A 15,019-nucleotide genomic window follows, 5' to 3' on the forward strand; every position below is an offset into this window, starting at 1 on the left:
CCCAGTTCTGATGCTATGGATTTTCCTAGGCCATCCGAGTCAGGAAGACTCAGATATCGTTTTAACTCTGCCTCGGAGCCATCTGGCCGGCTCTCCCGGGACCCGTCGGCCTGCTGTGCCCCGCCCGGAGGAGGTGGGGTGTGGGACCGCGCCCTTTTGGGCCCCCTGGCACCCCCTGGCACCGAGATGTGGCTCTCTCTCCTGGCCTCTCTGCTGCAATTGCCGAGGGGGATGCGGTGGGGAGAGGTCAGTCTGCAAGCATTTCTTGAGGACTTCCGTGGGGAGGACCACAACGACTGCAGTTCTAGGAAGGAGACGAGAAGGAAAAAGATGCGTTCTCCAGCCACCTACCACACAGGAGCACTCTCCAGGCCCGTTCCGTTTTTGGCTTAAAAAAAATTTTTTTAATGTTTATTTTTGAGAGAGAGAGAGAGAGAGAGAGAGGGAGAGAGAGAAACAGAGCGTGAGCAGGGGAGGGGCAGAGAGAGAGAGCGCGCCGCAGAATCTGAAGCAGGCTCCAGGCTCCGAGCCGTCAGCACAGAGTTCTCCTTGGGGCTTGAACCCATGAACTGTAAGATCATGACCTGAGCCGAAGTCCCACGCTTAACTGACTGAGCCACCCAGGTGCCCCCCCCCCCCCCCCCGCCAATTTTTGCTTTTAAAAAACAAATTCAGGAATGGCTGAGTCTGGGTGGCTCAGTCAGTTGAACGTCCGACTCTTTGATTTCAGCTCGGGCCGTGATCCCAGGGTCGTGGGATTGAACCCTGCGTCGGGCTCAGAGCTGAGCGTGAAGCCTGTTTAAGATTTTCTGTCTCAGGGCGCCTGGGTGGCTCAGTAGGTTGGGCTTCCGACTTCAGCTCAGGTCATGATCTCGCAGTCCGTGAGTTTGAGCCCCGCGTCGGACTCTGTGCTGACAGCTCAGAGCCTGGAGCCAGCTTCTGATTCTGTCTGTCTCCCTCTCTCTCTGCCCCTCCCCTGCTCACATTCTGTCTCTCTCTCTTGAAAATAAACATTAAAAATTAAAAAAAAAAAAAGATTTTTTCTCTCTCTCTGTCCCTCTCCCCACATTCCCCTGAGTGTGCACATGTGCGCGTTCTCTCTTTAAAACACACACACACTGGGGCGCCTGGGTGGCGCAGTCGGTTAGGCGTCCGACTTCAGCCAGGTCACCATCTCACGGTCCGTGAGTTCGAGCCCCGCGTCGGGCTCTGGGCTGACGGCTCAGAGCCTGGAGCCTGTTTCCGATTCTGTATCTCCCTCTCTCTCTGCCCCTCCCCCGTTCATGCTCTGTCTCTCTCTGTCCCAAAAATAAATAAACGTTAAAAAAATTTTTTTTTTAAATAAAACACACACACACACACACACACACACAATTTCACTAGTCTGTAAGCTTTGCCAGGTAATCACTTGTTTCCCCATTTCCTTTTTGAAAGTGAGTTTCAGAGAAGGCTGCTAGGATCATCTGACGGTGCCTTGAAGGAGAAATGACATCTTAACTCATTCTCAAGATGCCAGTCACGTGGCCGCGGCCAGGACTTCAGAGAACAAGGAACTGCTTTTGGAAATGGCTCTCCCTGTCGGATCAGCACATCACTCCCCTTGATGCCCAAAGGCTTCGGGGAACACGTGTGCAATTAGGTTACAGTGTCCCTTGCCCCCAGCCCCCCTCCCCGGCCCCAGCTGTCCAGCCCATGCTGTATAATCACGGCTTAAATTACCGGGGCTGTGTCTGGAAAGAATCGAAGGGTTTGACCTTCAAGTGGCAAGCCTCCAGGGAAGAGGAATTTCTATTTTCAGGATGTGGATAATGAGCATCAGGGGTAGGCAAGCCCCGCTCCAGGATCCGTGTCTTCGTGCAGCCGGGCAGAGTAGGGCGCCCGAGCCCCTCTTTTGCCCCCAAGCTACCACCCCCCACAGATGGCATCTATGGAGGAAGCCTGAGCAGCCGCAGGGTTCGGATGAAGGAGAAGGACGCGTGTCCCAGGTGGCCACCAGGGGTCAGTGGGGTGCCGGGAGCGGGCGTTCCCAGAGGCAGGGCAAGCTTCTCTGGGTCCCGGTGACAAGGGACTTCACCTCCCCAGCAGCAGGCAGGCAGGGTTCACGTCAGGTTGGGGGGAAGGCACCGGACCGCTGGTGCCAATGCACCGCCCACCTCGGCCGGGTCCGGCCCACTCTGTTTGCTTTGGGAACGTCCCAAGGATGCATCTCAGCTTTTGAAAGAGGTGAGAGTGGAAAACATTGCACAACATCAAGCCCCCGGAAAATTGTGTACACACCCATCCCCTTGGCTTGGATCCTGCCTGTCCTGCTGCCCTGCTCCCCAACTTCAGAGCGCCAGGCCTCTCTTCCTGACTCCCAGAAGTTTCCCTTTGGGGAACGGCCGCGGGCGGCCTGACGTGGCTCTCCTTCCCTTGGATCAAGGCTCCTACCAGTCGCCCCCGGTCTCCGAACCAGTATAAATGAACAAGTAGGCACAGTTGGGTGGGGTGGAGGGCTGGCCGCAGCCTCAGGAAGGGACAATCATGGCAAGCATCCAGGATGTGGGGTTGGCCACTGGCGAGCAGGCCAGAGGCTGCTTTGGGCCCAAACCGGAGCTGATGTCAGCCAGAGCCTCTGGAATGTTCCTAGCCACGATTTTCTGTGTGGCAGAGGCACACAGAGGGGCAGAGGCAGCAGGGCTGTTAGATCACATGATAGGGGCCGAGAGGACCACACGCTTCCTTTTGGTACCCAGGGGGCCCATGGCGAACCCTTCCGGCAAAGCCGAGTGGAGAACTCTGCCAGGCCGAAAAGGGATGGGCTGTTCTGCTTCCCGTCCCTTCCTCAGGCGAAAAGTTGGGGTTTTGGAATCCCGGAATTACTATGTGTCGCCAAGATGCCAATTTTTCTCTGGGGTAATTTTCAAAATTGGAAACCGGTATTCTTTGCAGGGAAGTCGACAGAATCACGTGTGGAGACCAGCGAAAGCGTTTTCACCCCCACACGATAGACACTTATTTGGGGGAAAACAACCTCCTGGTGTGTGTTCACTTGGGGGTGCTGGGGGCGGGTGTCGGAAAGTTCTTCAGCCAAGACGCAGTTCCCAGACTTTCCCTAACTCCTCCGTGGTTGGCAGGATAACTGCCCCCCAAATGTCCAGGTCATAATCCCGGGTGCGGGCGAACATGTTACCTTATATGGCAAAAGGGCTTTGGAAGAAGGTCAGACGAAGATCTGAAGTCCTGTGCGACTGGCTTCGGAAGGAAGAGAGGGTCTGAGCAGAGCAATGCACATGGCCTCCAGAAGCTGGAACAGGCGAGGCAGGGCAGCCTCGCTGACCCATTTGAAACTTCTGACCTCTGGAGCTGGAAGACAGTAAATCTGGGCAGCAACAGGAACCTGATACGCTGACACAAAACTCAGCTTTGTTCTTCCAAGGGCCGGGGAAACAAACCCATCTTCTTAGGAAGCCAGAGACGCCATAACTCAAGGTGTAAAGTAAGATCTGAAAGTCGAGGGAGCAGTGTGCAAGCCTGGGCATGCAAGGAAGTGTGGCAGACATCAACAACCCCTCCCAACGGATCGCACCCGGACAACGCTGGGAGAAGGGTGGTTCCCGTTTCCAGACGCCCACTTTCTTCCAACACGCACGTGGACGCACATTATCTCCCTTTTTCAGGACACCTAGTATTTGTCCATGGAGGAAAATAATGTTTTTTAAGTTTATTTATCTTGAGAGAGACAGAGACAGCGCGGGGTGGGGGGGGGGGGGGGGGGGGGGAGGGGCAGAGAGAGAGGGAGGGAGAGAATCCCAGTCTCCAGGCTATCAGCGCAGAGCCCAATGCGGGGCTTGAACTCATGAAACTGTGAGATCATGACCTGAGCCGAAACCAAGAGTCAGATGGTTAACCGACTGAGCCACCCAGGCACTCCTAGTATCCGTACATTTTTATTTTTATTTATGTTATTTATTATTTTTTTTACATTTATTTATTTTTGAGACAGAGAGAGACAGAGCACGAGTGGGGGAGGGGCAGAGAGAGAAGAAGACACAGAATCCAAAGCAGGCTTCAGGCTCTGAGCTGCCAGCACAGAGCCCGACGCAGGGCTTGAATCCACAAACCGTGAGATCATGACCTAAGCCGGTCAGACGCTTAACTGACTGAGCCACCCAGGCGCCCCTATCTGTACATTTTTTCAAAAGTGTTTATTTATCTTTGAGAGAGAGAGTGTGAGCGAGAGAGGGGCAGAGAGAGAGAGGATCCGAAACCGGCTCTGTGCTGACGGCAGAGAGCCTGAGGTGGAGCTTGAAACTCACAAACCCTGAGATCGTGACCTGAGCTGAAGTCGGACACACAACCTACGGAGCCACCCAGGCGCCCATAGTATTTGTACATTGTTTTGATTGAAAACGTGATACGCTAAAAAAGTGATACGTTAATTCACACTAGAGTCCTAATAACTCATTGGTTTTTCCCTCCCACAGTAATTTGCATTTGAAAAAGAACAAGCCCACAGAACAGAATACAGACCCCAAAGAACAAATCCAGGGGCGCCTGGGTGGCTCGGTGGGTTATGCGTCAGACTTTGACTCAGATCATGATCTCACAGTTTGTGAGTTTGAGCCCCACGTCCGGCTCAATGCTGTCAGAGCACAGCCCACTTTGGATCCTCTGTCCCTCCCCACCTCTCTGCACCCTCCCCCCTCAACATACTGGTCTCAGACTCGGGACCTCTGGGTCGGTGAAACAGTAGATTTCTGGGAAGCCACCCAGTTTGTGGTACTTTGTGACAACGGACCCAGGAAACTAGAATTGTCTTCAGATGTTGGGCAGACATTCGAAAGGAATGGAGTGGGCGTGGCCTGCAGGCCTCCACACTGAGGGCGTTCCAGAAGCTAATCACCCTGTCAGGGAGCTAGAATCGGCAGGCCAGCAGGTGAGGGTGGAAGGCAGACCCCAGAGGAGACAGGTGTCCCCAGCCTTAGCAAGGAAACCCATGAGGACAAGGAGGCTGCCCGAAGGATAGAGCTAAGCTGATCCCAACCACGGCAGAAACAGAAACTCTGAACACTCCCTGCGAGCAGCCAAGAATCCCGTGTGACCAGTCCGTCCTCCCAGATCTCCACAGGCGGCACACCCCACACCCCACAACACCCGGCACGGTCACGAGCATCTAGGAAACTCTCAGAACGGAAAGCCACATCTGGGACTGTCCTGAACACAAGTCTTAAGGGGAGTTTGTAGAGTTGGACACCTCCCCTTCCCTGCCCTTGCAGCCTCTCAGGCGGAAAGGACTCAAGGTCAAGGGAGGCCTCGAGGCTCTGCAATTCAACTTGGGAGCTGCAATCTCCCAGGGAGGATTGCTTCCGGGAACGGAGGGATGGTGGGGATCCTATCCTAATAAAAGCAAGTCATGTGCCATCTGGCGGCCTTGGCCCCACGTTTCCTGAGAGCTGGAGCTGGGCCCAGTGAATGCCTGCTTTCTTTCTCTGAAGCAGAAGAGAGGCTCTCAGGAGTGTCTCCCTGGGGAGGCTGCCTGGGGGAGGAAGAGGTGGCTGGGAGAGATGGAAAGGCAGTCTCTTTGACCTGTGAGACAGGTATTGCCTTCAGGCCGAGCTACCCAGTGGCAATCTGGTCAGATCAAGCCTGGTGGGCCTTGCTGGGCACAGGGGCTGGTTGCTAGGACTAGGCTTGGGGGAGGAAGCCTGGAGAGGGCTTCAAGACCTTTTTTTTCTCTGGTTTTCTTTCTCATTGGGGCAGGCCACCTACCGGGTCAATCGATAGGATACTCAAACTTTATCAGCAAGAGGCCTGTCTTCCCGGCTGGGAGGCAGGACTCCTGGATTTACTTCTCTGCTCTGTTGGGAATTGGTTTGACAGCTTGGGCAAGACCCTTCACCCCTCGGGGTTTGGGTGCCCCCAATTGTCAAAGGGCCACAAGCATCTTGTTCTTGCCCAATCCTGTCTCTTGGGCCAGGGCTGCTGATGGGTGAGTTTCTGCATCAGATAAGGTTCTTTAGAGAGAGGTTGGGGAGAGGCGGCCTGGGAGCGGGGAGGTGAATGACAAGAAGGAGGGGGGTTACAGCGGAGGCCGTGGAGGTGAGGGGGGCAGGAGAAGAGGCGCCAGGGAGGACAGAGGAGCCATTGTGCAGACTGGAACCCGGGCCAGAGGGCTTTGCCCTTCACCTCCCTCCCACTGGGCCCCCGGAGGCCGGATAATGAGCCCAAAAGGCTGCCCCGCCTCCCCTCGCCCGCAAGGTTTCTGGTCAACCCCGCCTCCACCCGACTCCCTGCGACTCCGGCGGGGCTCCAGCCTGGGGCGCCTGGAGGAAGCGGGGACCCTGTAGCAGGCGAGCTCTCTCACCGTGGACTCATGCACAGCCACATCTTCCCTTCCCTGTGCCTCAGTTTCCCACCAGACTCCAAGGTTTAAAGCAGCAGCTCTTCAGGCCTGATGGGGGAAGGGGGAGGCTGGCCTGGCCTTCTCCGTAGCCACCTCCCTCCAAGGCCGAGATCTCAGGGGGAAAAAAGCGCGTCCCGCTTTTTCGAAAGCGCCTAATCCAGACTTAGACCCTAGCCTGCGCCGGAGGGGAAGAGAGGGGACGGAAGGGCGGGAAGGGGAGGAGGGGAGCAGGGGGGAGGGGCGGGTGGGCTGGATCAGGTCCTCAGGCTCCCGCACTGAGCCTCCTCCGCCGCCGCCGCTCGCGTCCCCGCGTCGCGTGACCGCGGCACTGCGGCTGCAGCGCTGCCCTTCCCGTGCCGGTTTCCTGCGGAGTGGGGGTGGCGGGCCCGGAGGTTCAAGACCAGACCGCGGCCGCGGCGCTGCGAGAGGGTGATGGCGCTCCAGCTCCCTCCCCACGTTCTTAGTTTTACGGAGTTTCTCGACCCTCGAGCGCATCGCTGAGTCACTTTCTCGGAACGCGCTCGGGACGCTCGGGACCCAGCCAGGGCCGCCCGGGGGCCGCGCAAGGCGGAAGCGCGCACCGCTGCGACGCGCGCCGAGCCGCGGGTCCCCGGGCCCGCGCCTCCCTCCTAGCCGGCGACCGCGGGCTCCGCCCCCCCCCCCCCCCAGGTGCCGGGAAACCGGGACCCGCTGCCTGCGTTCCCCGGAAGAGACCCCGCGGAGGCGTGCCCGAGTTGCGACTTTCGGGGGCGTTGACAAGTGCCAGGTGTGCGTGGGCCGCGTGGCTGCGGGTGCGGGCGCGCGAGCCCGCAGCAGCCTGGGCCCGGACCACCTCCGCCCGCTACAGGGGTTAGGTCCTTCCTAACTTTGGCCTCACCTGGTCAGGGCGCCTAGTCGGCTTTGACCCCTTCCTCCTCCGGGTCTCCGCAGATAACCCCCCCGGGGACTCAACTCGAGTTGGTCGCGGACACGTTCAGGTCAGACACTTTCTCCTGACATGTATGTATATCTCTCACGCACGCACTGACACGCGCTCCCCGCTCTGCCTCCGTCGAAGTGAAGGTTCCCCCGGCGCGCTTGCATTTTCCCACTGAGCCAGGGGAGGCGGCGGGGGACACTCCGCCGCGGTTTGGCTCTCCAATCCCGACGGGGACCCCTAGACCTTGTTCACACCTCACGGCGGGTGAGGGGCGTGGGCCTGGATCGCCTGCTGCGGGACAGCTTCTCTCGCCCCGGTGAGCCTCGATGGTTTCCTCTGGGGAAAAAGATCCAAATTTTAAGGTTCTTGACAAGGCCCCCTCCTCCGGACAGCAGCCACCCCACCCCACCCCCCACCCCGGCGGGTCCCCTGTCCCCTCCCCCCGCCCCCCGACGGCGCGCCTGACTGCCGTGGGCTCGGTGGCTGCGCGACCGGGCTGCCGCGCCGGGAAGCCAAAAATAATCCTCCGGGGGAGAACGGGCGCGGCAGCAGAGACGCCCCGGCACAGAGGAGGGGTACCCGGTGGGGTCTGGGCCTCGAATTCCGGGGGACTGCGGTGGGGCGCACGAAGGGGGAAGATCCCGGGGCGGGAGGTCGCAGCGTCCAGGGGCAGCCGAGGGTCTGCCCGGAGCGCTGAGCCGCGCGCGCCTGGAGCCCCACAGGGGCGGCTCGGACTTCGGGCGGCGCGGCGAGTTCGCGCGGGGCCCGCGCTGCGCGCTCACCCTTGCGCGTCCGGGACTCTGAGCTCGCGGCCGCCGCTCGTGGCCGGACCCCGGGCTCTGCGCCTCGCCGACTCCAGCCGGGCCGCGGCGCCGCCTTCTCGCCGGTCGCCCAGTCTGAGCAGCGGACGCGCGCGCGCGCGCGCGCGCGCGTGGCCGGGCCCCGAGATCCGGCCAAGCGTCAGCGCGGGGCCGAGCCGCGGGGGCCGACAGTGCGGGAGGCCGGGGGCGGGCAGGCCCTGGCCGCGCCAGGCGCCGGTTCCACCCCCGGGAGCGCGGGGGAGCGCGGGGTGTGGCCAGGCCGGGCGCAGAGGCACAGCGCCCTCCCAGCGCGGCGGCGCCTGGCGGCGAAGTTGAGCTAAAAGTTTGAGGCCAGAGGCCGCGAGGCCGTGGAGTCAGCGTTAGTCCGGCGCTCCGGTCGTCGCTCAGACGTGAGGCTGAGCCCGGGACGAGCCGAGTTCCGCCCTAGGCCACTGTAGGGAACGGAGGTGGCGCCTCCCCAGCAAACCGGACCGACTGGGTAGGGCCGCCCGCCCTGCCTTCTCGCGGCTCGTGGCTCCTGGGCGCCCACTCGGCGCTCGGCTGAGGGAGGCGACGGCCGGCCGCGGGGCTCGGGCTCGGCCCTCGAGCGGCCCCGGCGCGGCTCCCACGAGCAAGGCGCGCGTCCGGGCAGCGTCGCGGGGCCTCGGGAGGCGGGCGCGGCGACCCCCGCCGCTCTGCAGCTCGCGGTTGTGGCCCCGGCCCACCGGGGTGGCTCGGGGCGGCGATCGCTCGCGCCCGACTTCGCGCCCCGCGATGCCCGCTCACGTTCTGGGATTTTTACGCAACTGGACTCCCCTCCCTCTGGGAGTCCCCGGGGGGTGAGGAGCTGGTGCGACCGAGAGAGCCACGGGGCTGTGCCTCATCGTCGGGCCGGAACCCGAGGCCCCCAGGGAGGAGAGTCCCCAGGAAGAGAGACCCTTCGCCTCTGAGAGTGGAGGGGCGGGGGGCTCAGTTCTAGGACGGGAGCGCCCTTGGTGGCGCCAGACCTCGGCTCTCTGGACCTCTCGGAGGACTAGGCGATGCCAGAGAGCGCGGCTCCCCGCGCGCGGCCCGAGGATCTAGCTGGGCGCTGCCCATCTCTGGGGGCCGCCGGGGACTCCGCCAGCGCTGTCTCCTCTCCCTCAGATCCCGCAGCCGCAGGGGATGACGCCGGTACCTCCGCGGCCCCGACTCCGGGCGGGAAGGGCGAGCCCCTCAGCCCGCACCGCGTCGGCCGCCTGGGCGGCACCGATAAGGAGCTGAAGGCAGGAGCCGCCGCCGCGGGCAGCCCCCCAACAGCGCTGGGGACGCCCTGGCAGCGGGAGCCGCGAGACGAGGTTATGGATCCAGGTTTGTGGGGTCCCGGGGCGGGGGGGGAAGGGGCTGAGGGTGGGTGGCCCTTCCGCCCTTGCCAGGAAGAATGGCCAGAGTCAGCTGGGCAAAAAAAGAAGGGGCTGGCTGGGGGACAGTCGAAACACTTTTCCCGACGAGGCCAGAAGCTGGCCGGGTCTGAGCCAAGAGCCGGGGTGGCAAGGGCACCGTGCTCCCTCCCGCTCCTGGAGCTCCCCCCTGGAAGGCCGCTGCCTCTGGCGGGGATCTGTTGGATCAGTTACCGGGGGAGTTCATCAGGCCCCACGTTTCCACCCCAAGTACCCCTTTTGTGATCCGTGGCCCCCTAGTGGCCGGTTGGGGACGCGGTCTTTTGGGGTTTGTTTTTACAGCGGGCGGCGGCGGGAGCCTGCTGCCCGAGCGGTGCCGCGTGCTGGTCCTGTTAAACCCGCACGGAGGCAAGGGCAAGGCGCTGCAGCTCTTCTGGAGCCACGTGCAGCCCCTGCTGGCCCAGGCCGGCATCTCCTTCACGCTGATGCTCACTGGTGAGTGCCTCCCCGAGGGGTGGCAGGGAGCAATCCCAGCCACTGTCCCCCATACATACCCTCGGGGCCACCCCGTCTCTCCACAGAGCGTCGGAACCACGCTCGGGAGCTGGTGCAGGGGTTGGAGCTGGGGCGCTGGGACGCGCTGGTGGTCATGTCTGGAGACGGGCTGATGTATGAGGTGAGGCCCGCCCCAAGAGACTGGGTGTGGGTGGTGGGGGGGCGGGGTGCTCCCCAGGCTGAGGCCACCCGTGCTCCAACAGGTGGTGAACGGGCTCATGGAGCGGCCCGACTGGGAGACTGCCATCCGGAAGCCCCTGTGTAGCCTCCCAGCTGGCTCCGGCAACGCACTGGCAGCTTCTTTGAACCATTATGCCGGGTGAGAGCCCAGGGTCCGAGGGGGCCTCAGTTTCTCCTCCTGCCGCCCTCCTGCCAGGTTTTCTTTTCTAAGTCCCCGTATCCCGGGGTAACTTCTGTTCCCTCTTCTCGGGAGCCTCCACGCTGTGTTCTGGGGCCCTCTCTCGGCCACTCCAGCTGGCTGCCTCCACCTGCTCCCTCTGTCATTCCTACCGACTAACTCCCTAGGGACCCGGTGTTGCTTTGCCTGCCTCGAGTCCCCAGGCAGCGGAAGGGGAGGATGCACGAGGGCTCCGGCCTCACTCCCTCCGACCTCTCTCCCCCGCAGCTATGAGCAGGTGACCAACGAGGACCTCTTGACCAACTGCACCCTGCTGCTGTGCCGCCGGCTCCTGGAGCCCATGAACCTCCTGTCACTGCAGACCGCCTCGGGGCTGCGCGTCTTCTCCGTGCTTAGCCTGTCTTGGGGCTTCATCGCCGACGTGGATCTGGAGAGCGAGAAGTTTCGGCGCCTCGGGGAGCTCCGCTTCACTCTGGGCACCTTCCTGCGCCTGGCGGCGCTGCGCGTGTACCGGGGCCGACTGGCCTACCTGCCCGCAGGAAGGGGGGTCCCCGGGGTGCCCGCCTCCCCTGCAGTGGACCGGCAGGACCAGCAGGGCCCTACGGACGCGCACCTCGTACCCCTGGAGGAGCCGGTGCCCGCGCACTGGACGGTGGTGCCGGAGCAGGACTTCGTGCTGGTGCTGGCGTTGCTGCACTCGCACCTGGGCAGCGAGATGTTCGCTGCCCCGATGGGCCGCTGTGCCGCCGGCACCATGCACCTGTTCTACGTGCGGGCGGGCGTGTCTCGGGCCACGCTGCTGCGCCTCTTCCTGGCCATGGAGAAGGGGAGGCACTTGGAGCAGGCCTGTCCCTACTTGGTGTACGCGCCCGTGGTCGCCTTCCGCCTGGAGCCCAAGGATGGAAAGGGTGTGTTTGCCGCCGACGGGGAGCTGTTGGTCAGCGAGGCTGTGCAGGGCCAGGTGCACGCGGACTACATCTGGATGGTCAGTGGCTGCGTGGAGCCCCCACCCGGCCAGAGGCCTCGGCGGGGATCTCCTCCAGAAAAGCCCTTATGACTCCACGGGCCTTGCCGTGCCTTAGCCTGCTTGGTCTACTCCGAGCTCAGGATCCTCGCCCCTTCCCCCAGGACCGGAGGGCCTGTCCCCAGCTCGTGTGGTGGTGGGGAGGAGGAGCAAGCGGACCCCTGGAGAAGGTGGGAAGGCGGCGGACATGCTTTGGAAGGCCGGGCTCTGCCTCCCAAAGGCCAGAATGAGGCTCTGGGCCAGGAGCCCAGCCGGTTGCCCCCCGCCCCTGCCTATGGGAGCCAGTCCCGTTTTGTCCTGGGAGCCCCACCCCATGAATCAAAATACAAATAAAGTGACCCTCCCAGCCTACTGGTGTTATTCCAGGTGTTGGGGAGGGAGTGAGGTCTAGAACTTAACGTCAGCGATGCCCAGTGGTGCCTCCTGGATTGGACACAGCAGGATGCTGACCCCTGCTAATAGTCATTTTGGTGGTGGGCACCAGACCGGGGCTAGTCCGGGTTTTCCTTTTTTTTTTTTTTGCAGAGGTTAGGGCCCTGCCCCAGTGATCATCCCGCCTTTGGCCTGGGAGAAGCCAGGGAGCTCAGCCAACTGCCTAACCCCATATGGAAGACAGACACTCAGATCTAGTGTCTTACCCGGGGCCACACAGCCAGTTAGTCTCCGCAAAAAGGGAAAATGTCTCCGATTTCAGGGGCATTAGGGAAATTGGCAACAAAGTCAAAATGGGAGGTAGTTACTCCCTTTGGAAAGGAGTCTTATCCCTCCAGTGAGGGCTCTAGGGCTCCCCCAGCCTCCTCCACCTCCTCTACCCTACCCTGCCCCTATCCCCCCATGGGCAGGAGTTAAAAGGAAACAGCAGGAGGGGCACATACCAGGCCCGCAAGCTGGTCACCGTTTTGGCGTAAAGCCCAGGCCAGGTGCTCGGATGTCTGCTCCCCCAGCATCTGGAAGGAGCTGACCTGGCCGGGCCGGTCAATTACAGGCCCCTGGGACCCCAGCCGCTGCTGGCAGACATTGCCCAACACTGGCCCTTGAAGAATGGGACGCGAGCCCTGCCCACGAACAACAGCACTGACCCGCTGAACTAGATCCCGGGCTCCCGGCCCCTGGACGCCAGTGAGTCCTAGGACTGGACGCGCAGAAGGCGCGGAAGCAGACCGGGTGGGAGCAAGGTGCCGCTGCCGTGAACCTTCCTGGCAACCGGTCTCGCCTTCCCCTGGGGAGGTGTGCGTGAGGTGCCCCAGAGGGGAAGAAAGGCGACAGAGCCCAGATGAATGGCAGAGGCAGGTTTAATGGTGCCACCTTGTCTTTTTTGTACATTGTAATGAGCCAAACGAAAAAAATGCAAGTAAAAAAAAAGTTTAATCACACAGCACTTTATACAGATATCGTAAGCAGTAGGCATTCACATCTCCACATGAACAACGCACCGGGAAGCACAGCCCCACCACTCTAGATGTTTCTCAAACGAGATACCGACTCAGGGCTCCAAATGCCGCGGCCCGGCTCCGTCCTTCCCTGCGGCCGCTGCCCGCCGGGTGGTTACGGCACAGCACAGGCGTGGAGCCAGCGGAAGGCGGACAAGACGCATCATGCTTTGGCTTCTTTTTTTTTTTTGTCTTTTTTTTTCTAATAAGAGTTAATATCTTTGCTTTTGAGATTTATTTTCTTTCAACCTTAAATATTACATACATACACCAAAAATTACATAGCTGCAATGTGCTCAACAGCATCCTCTTAACCTGGAGCTTCACATTATCAAAAGCTTAGAAAACTTGTAAACCTCTGGGCCTGTCTCTGCGAGGGAGGAGAACCCCTGTCGGCCACCTCTCTCTCCCCAGATTGAGCCTGCAGAGTTTGTAAGCAACAGGAGGCCTCATCCTCAACCGAGAAAGAGAGAGAGAGAGAGAGAGAGAGAGAGAGAGAGAGAGCAGGCCGGTTCCTTCTATGTCACCTCCCAGGGTTAGCATGTGATGGTGGGAGGGGCAGAGTCTGCGGGAGGGGCCCCAGCACCTGCCCCAGCCTTATCTGTGCCGCGGCCCTGCCTCCTAGGGCCCCGGGGCGGGACGGGGCAGGGAGCAGACCGGCTTCGGCCCAAGCGGTGAGGCCGGCATGCCAGCACTGCGGAGCCCCCAGCCACCTGGGACGCAAGAGCAAGGCACCTACAGCTGTCTTCTTTTCCAGCAGCAACCTGGTCCTCATTCCATGTTATGCGCAAGGGCCACCACCACCTCTCCCGGGTGTCACCCTGAACCCAGCCTGGTCCCAACCTCTCTGAGAGAGCAAGTTCAACAGCCTGAGGGTTATCCTGTGAAAGGTCCAGAGCAGAGCCAGGAGTCGGTGACGGCAGCCACAACTCCCCAGCTGGGGGTGGAAGGGGGGGGGGGGGAGACAAGGGAGGATCTGGTGGCGGTGGCAGCGGGAGGACCCAGGAACGGGGACGCTATGGGGCACCGAAGAGGTTGAAAGGGACGAGGGGGGAAACGCTGGAGCAACCCACACTTCATGCAAGGCACACCCACTCGTCCTGCGGCTGAGCTGCACGGCTCGTGGGGCATAGGGAGCCCCGAGCCAGGCCCTAGGAAGACCCCACCTCCGCCTTGAGATGGGGACGGCGAGGGAGCAAGTGCCGGGACGCTCTGCCTGGGTGACAAGTGGAAAATCAGCAACAGGTTTCAGATTCTCTTTGCCACAGGGCACCGGCCCGTTGGAAGATTGCTTCGGAAAAGAAACGGCAGCATCTCATGAAACTTCTCGCACTTCAGCATCAAACTCACCTCGGGGAGAGGGCAGCGAGGGGCTTTCGCGTTGGGGACAGAGGAGAAAACGGGAAGATGGAAGGTTCCGGGGGAGGGAGCGGGCGGGCAGCGGCTGGCCTCTCCCCACGTGACGCTTCTTCCTCGAGGGCTGGCGGCTACTGGTCCTCCGCGCTCTCAGGCATGCCCGCCTCTAGCAGAGCGGCCCGGAACTGCGTCAGGACACCCCGGATGCTCTTGATGAAACCCTTAGAGAGTGGGAAGAGAGGGAAGCCGATGTCAGGATAGCCGCTCTTCTCGGGCAAGAAGCTCCGGTAGCTCTTTCTCCGCTTCTTTGGTCTGACACTGGGGGGCACCGGGGCGTCGGGCGCTGCCTCCGAAGTCTGGTCTGTGCGGTCCCTGCTGGCCGAGGCCAGGCCCTGGGCGCCGCCCTCCGAGTCTGAGCCCTGGGAGGCCTCTCCGGGGAACAGCCCTCCGTCCTCAGCTTCCTCTCGGCCGTAGTCTGAGAGCTCGGCCACGGTGGGTGGCTCCGGGGAGCCGCTGTCCTTGGGGATCCCGTTGGGCAGCGCCTGGGCCCTCTCCAGCAGGGCGTGGGTTTCCAGCCAGGACTCGATGCGGTTCACCAGCCGCCAGCCACCGGTGCTGAAGTGTTGCCGGATCTCCTGCTCGAAGACCTCGGGCGGCCGCCGCACCAACTGGGTCATGGACTGCACCACGCGGATGAGCGCCATCTCGTTGTAGCAGCGACTGTTCTCATACCCCTCCTGCAGGCCCCGGTCGCTGTCGAAGCCCGCCTCGTTGTAGTACGGTTCGTTCACCAGGATTAGACCTGGGGGTGGG

General features: G+C 61.6%; 2 protein-coding genes across 4 annotated transcripts in view; one reads left to right on the forward strand and one right to left on the reverse strand.

The window, feature by feature from the left end:
• Positions 1 to 8,365: 8,365 nt before the first annotated feature.
• SPHK1 (sphingosine kinase 1) lies at positions 8,366 to 11,771 on the forward strand. 3 transcript variants are annotated; one of them, XM_043585644.1, is made up of 6 exons: positions 8,366 to 8,603; positions 9,251 to 9,454; positions 9,826 to 9,978; positions 10,065 to 10,159; positions 10,242 to 10,357; positions 10,664 to 11,771. In XM_043585644.1, exons 2-6 carry the CDS (start codon positions 9,445 to 9,447, stop codon positions 11,451 to 11,453), a joined length of 1,164 nt encoding a protein of 387 aa, XP_043441579.1. In that variant the 5' UTR covers positions 8,366 to 8,603; positions 9,251 to 9,444; the 3' UTR covers positions 11,454 to 11,771. The 3 variants fall into 3 exon arrangements, with proteins under 3 accessions (XP_043441579.1, XP_043441578.1, XP_043441580.1); XM_043585645.1 differs by lacking the exon at positions 8,366 to 8,603 and adding an exon at positions 8,783 to 8,943; XM_043585643.1 differs by having other exon boundaries at positions 8,366 to 9,454.
• Positions 11,772 to 12,694: 923 nt separating this feature from the next.
• Positions 12,695 to 15,019, reverse strand: part of UBE2O (ubiquitin conjugating enzyme E2 O) — a 56,189-nt gene continuing 53,864 nt past the window's right edge. The window contains exon 18 of the mRNA XM_043585646.1: positions 12,695 to 15,008. Within this exon, the coding sequence (XP_043441581.1) occupies positions 14,338 to 15,008 (671 nt within the window). The 3' untranslated portion in view covers positions 12,695 to 14,337. The remainder of the gene's footprint in view (positions 15,009 to 15,019) is intronic.

Source organism: Prionailurus bengalensis, chromosome E1, assembly GCF_016509475.1.
Source record: "Prionailurus bengalensis isolate Pbe53 chromosome E1, Fcat_Pben_1.1_paternal_pri, whole genome shotgun sequence".
NCBI lineage: Eukaryota > Metazoa > Chordata > Mammalia > Carnivora > Felidae > Prionailurus > Prionailurus bengalensis.